This window comes from Alligator sinensis, unplaced genomic scaffold (assembly GCF_000455745.1).
Source record: "Alligator sinensis unplaced genomic scaffold, ASM45574v1 scaffold1839_1, whole genome shotgun sequence".
Taxonomy (NCBI): domain Eukaryota; kingdom Metazoa; phylum Chordata; order Crocodylia; family Alligatoridae; genus Alligator; species Alligator sinensis.
The window spans coordinates 44,634-49,320 of NW_005843486.1; the positions used below are offsets into that span (position 1 = coordinate 44,634).

At 58.5% G+C, this 4,687-nt stretch overlaps 1 protein-coding gene across 1 annotated transcript in view; it reads left to right on the forward strand.

Annotated features, from left to right (window-relative positions):
- The first annotated feature begins 10 nt into the window (after positions 1 to 10).
- LOC112548751 overlaps positions 11 to 4,687 on the forward strand; it is a 17,885-nt gene continuing 13,208 nt past the window's right edge. The window contains 5 exon segments of the mRNA XM_025195395.1: positions 11 to 213; positions 215 to 288; positions 512 to 823; positions 970 to 1,302; positions 2,496 to 2,849. Of these exon segments, the coding sequence (XP_025051180.1) occupies positions 59 to 213; positions 215 to 288; positions 512 to 823; positions 970 to 1,302; positions 2,496 to 2,849 (1,228 nt within the window). The 5' untranslated portion in view covers positions 11 to 58.

Sequence of the window (4,687 nt, forward strand, 5' to 3'; positions counted from 1 at the left end):
CGAGGTGCGGGTGCCAGAGCGGTGCCTGCTGGGCCAGGAGGTGATCCTGCACTGCTCCATGCAGGGGACGTTCCCCGAGGATGTGGCCGTGACATGGGAGAGAATCTGCAGCGAGGACAGGACAGTGCCTGAGAGCGCTAGGAACCAAGAGAGCCCCGAGCACCAGCCGCTGCTCCCCGCCCTCCCCCCGGGCTGGAGAGCGACAATGCAGAGGGGTCCGGTGCGTCTTCCTCCACGAGGCCAAACGGATTCGAGAGGAGCGAGTGTCCCCGGAGATCCGGGTTTGGGGTGAGTGCCAGAGCCCCTGTCACCATCTCCAGGTGTGGTCAGTCTGCTGCTCTCCTGGAGGGATGGAGCTGGGCATGGATCAGCTTTTGGCATGAGCAGGACTCACCCAACCCTCACTGCACTGTCCCTGCCCCACCCAGCTCTGTGGGCGGCCCAACTATCCATCATCCCCAGGCAAAATCCCAGCTGTCCCTTGTACTAACATCCCACACTGTCTCCCCAGCCCGGCCGCAGGTGTCTGAGATCCAGGTGTTGCCGGAGTGGGACCCCCGCGACAAGGTGCCGTTTGCTGTCCAGCTCCACAACTTCTACCCCAGGGAGGTGCCCCTGATCCAGTGGGGCTGGGACGGGGCCGGGAGCTGGAGGGAAGATCCCGCGCAGATAGACAGGAACGCGGACGGCACGTTCACCGCGACGAGCATCTGGAGAGTGCCCAGCCGGAGCCTGACCCGGCCGGAGCTGCGAGTGCGAGTGTGCGTCCAGCACGGCCCCGGAGAGCCCCCGAGCGAGAGAGAGCTCAGCCTGAGGGCCGCGGGTGAGGAGGGGCCGTGTCCTGGGGTCCCAGCCCCGCTGCAGGGGTGTGGGGTCTGTGTGGTGTGTGAGGGGCCGGGGAGCAGCCCCTGCCAGGCTGTGGGTCCCCTGACGGGGCCTGTCCCTGCCTCTGCCTCTTCCCTTCCCCAGGTCTCCTGCGGCCCCCGGATGTGTCCGAAATCTCCCAGCCCAAGTCCATGGCCACGGGGAAGGGAGTCACCCTAAGCTGCCGCATTGCGGGGCATTTCCCGGGGGAGCTGAGCGTGACTTGGCTGCGGAGGGGCAAGGGGGAGGACACTGCTGTGATCCTGCGCGACTCAGCTGAGTGCAGGGTGGAGCCCGGCACGGCCGTCCTGGCACGGGACGGGAAGAGCTTCCAGCAGGAGACCAGACTCACCCGCTGGACATCCAGGGACCAGGGGTCAGAGTACATCTGCCATGTTGAACACCTCACCCTGGAGACCCCCATCGAGAGGAGCAGTGGTAAGCGGTGGGGGACGGGACAGGCCCAGTGGCTGATCTGGGAAAAGGGGCCTTTTCACAGGCCCCGCTTTGGTTCTGGTTGTGGTGGGTCCATAGGGGAGCAGACCTGCCTGTCACCTGACTGAGCCCACAGGGACTGTGACCCCATGGCACTGCCTGACACCTCGCAATAGGACATCCCGAAGGGTGTCTGCAACAGGAGGTGCCAGGGCTGAACTGTGTGGTCGAGGGGAGCCCATGGTAGAGGCTTTTGCATTGCTGGGCTCAGGCTGGCCAGGGCAGTGGGCGAGCATGCGTTGGGTGTGAGGGTACAAGGTCTGCATGCTGACATGCTGCTCCCTCCTGTAGTTGTTTGCAGATGCCCCCTCAGGCTGAGCTTGCAGCCACTGGTTCTCCTCCACAGCAACTATTTCTGGGCCATTTGGGAACACCCACCCACACACCCTGGGCAGACAGGGGGAGGCAACAAGTGGTCTCAGTCCCAGGGACTGTGGGGAACAAGGTGTTCTGTCAAGGCCCAGAGTTCCTAGCAGTGATGTGTCAGGGGACTCTCCTGAGCCCAGACTGTCTTCCCCAGCTCCAAGCCATCTCCTGTCTGGAGAGTAGATATACTGGAGGGTGGGGCTAGGATACACTGGAGTAGATACACTGGAGGGTAGAGCTAGGATTCACAGTGACTTAGACAAGTTGGAGGTTTGGGCCAAAAGAAATCTCATGAGGGTCAACAAGAACAAGTTCAAAGTCCTGCACTTAGGATGGAGCAATCCCCTGCACCGGTGCAGGCTGGGGGTGACGGGCTGGGCAGCAGCTCTGCAGAAAAGGACCTGGGGGTGATGGGACAAGAAGACGAATATGAGCCAGCAGTGTGCCCTTGATGGCAAGAAGGCTGATGGCATCCTGGGCTGCACTGGTAGGTGTGATGTCTTGGTGGTCCATAGGGGAGCAGAACCACCTGTCACCCAGCCCAGCCCAGAGGGTCTGTGACCCCATGGCACTGTGTGACCACTTACAACAGGCCCTCCCAGAGGCTGTCTGCAACAGTTGGTGCCCGGGGCCATACTAGCTGGGTGATGGGAGCCCACAATAGATGCTGCCAGGAGCTGGGCTAAGACTGGCCAGGGCAGCAGGTGAGCATGTGCCAAGCACTTGGAGACAGGGGAGGCTTGCTGACATGCCGTTTCCACCTGTTGCAGGTTGCCATCCACCCCCTCCAGACCTGGGGGAGGTCTTCCATCCACAGGCCCCAGTCTCTGGAGAGCCAATGTCCCTGAAGGGCCTTCTATCACAGTTGTACCCCAGGCAGCTAGCAATGACCTGGCTGCAAAAGAGAGAAAGAAGGAAGGAGCCCAGGCCACTGGAGAGCTCACCCCCACCACAACACAGGACCCACACCCCCAGCCGTGTGCCGGACAGGAAGTCCTACAGTGTAGACTCTGAGCTGAGCCTCCCCACGGTGGGGCCCGAGGATGGTGTGACTGATTACCAATGTCATGTGGAGCACGAGGCCCTGAAAAAGCCAAAGTCCAGCAGGGAGCTGCAGCTCAAAGGTAGGAGTTTGCAGGCCAGGAAATGCAGGCCAGGGCCAGGATGGTGGCATGCAGGGGCTGTGGTGCTCTGCCCAGGTGTGTTGCCCTGTCTGAGCAGATGTCCTCTTGGGTTGAGCTTCCTGCCACTGGTTTTCAGGTGCAAGGGATGATTACTGGTTTGAGGACATCCCCTCTGGTCATCCAGGACAGGGAAAGGCACCGGCACTCTGAGTCCAAAGGGCCATGGGGAGCATGGGCTCCCATCATGGCCCGGAGTCGCATGTGGTGACATGTGACAGGGGTTGCTCTCAGCCCCAGGCTGAGTCCCGTATCTCCAATCCCTTCTCACAGCCATTAACCCCATGTGCCAAGGAGCAGGCTTCAGCCCAGTGCCTGACTCCTTCCATCCCCTAGCAGGTTGGTGCAGCCTACAGCCCTGTCTGGCCCATGAGGATCCCCAGAGGTTCTGGTTCTGCTGGGTGAACAGGCCTGTGCACCCTGGATGGAAAATCACAGGCTTGTTCTTATTTTCTAGCCAATAAGAGCCCACCAGAGCATCAAACAAGTGAGGATGGAGGAGGCAGCTGAGGAAAGAGGCAGCATCACCAGCACCATGTCTCTTGTTCCAACTCAAGGCAGTGCCCACAGGCTGACTGGGCTGGGCTGGGCAGGGCAGGGCAGTGGTATTGTAGCCCTGTGGGGTCAGGCCATCTCTCAGGATCTCAATATTGCACTTAGACAGGAGGGTGTGACACAATTGCACATATACAAACACACAAATCAATTAGGTGCATACACACACACACTACCAGCTCAGGCACATACACATCCAAACCAGCCTAGGCACATGCATACCTATCACCAATTCAAGCACATACACAATACACCCCAAAAGTCAGACACAGATCACCAATTCATATATCATGCACACAATGCCTTATATATACATATATACACACACACACTCACCAGTTCACACACATACAACCCACCTACGCATACACACAGGTAAGTTCCTAACTTGGATGGTACAGTGTGTATGTGTGTGCTTGGGGTACCTGGGATACTTGGGGGAAGGTTCAGGTGAGAGAGAGAGTTAAAGGGTAGGGAGTGACAGCAGCTAGAACCAGGATTAGATCCGGTGGGCTACTGAGAAGCTGGCTGAGAAACTGAGCCTTGGGTTTACTAAAGGTAGACTGGGGCTAGAAACTGAGGCAGACAGCTGAGATAGTGGGTGGGGGGGGGCAGATAAGTGGTGGCAAGGAGACAGCCAGGAAAGAAACTGAGGCAGAAACCTGGTTGCTCAGGGGAAAAGGAAAAGGCAGTGGAGATAAGACAGTAGCAAAGAAACAAGGGGGGTTGGAGGCAGAGAGGAGCTCAGGACAGGTGTTGGAGGTGGTGGTGAGCCAGAAGCAGGAGAGGGAGAAATGAGACAGAAGTTAGAGGGGTGCAGAGCAGAGATAAGGAGCAGGGCCAAACTATAGTAAAGTAAAACCCAACTTAGGGGTCCAAATAACAGTTTTATTACACAGACAACACACTACACAGCCCCATGAAGTTATTGGTTCACGTACACACACACAAGCACTCACAGTGGCAGCACAAGAAAGAGATTCAGTGGAAGAGCTGGAGTCCAGGTGGGGAAGAGAAGCAGAGTCCAAGTCCTTGATTGAAGAGGGAGTGGGGGGTGATACCTACCTATCCAGGCTGGAAAGGGGTCCTTGTCCAGTAGGTATTGTCCAGAGGGGGGCTGCCAGCAGGGCCTCTGGGTGGATAGGTGGTGTGGCATGGTGCTGCTCCAGATGGAGAAGGTGTCCCACTGGGTCTGTCTTCACTGCCTCTTTTTATAGGGGCAGACC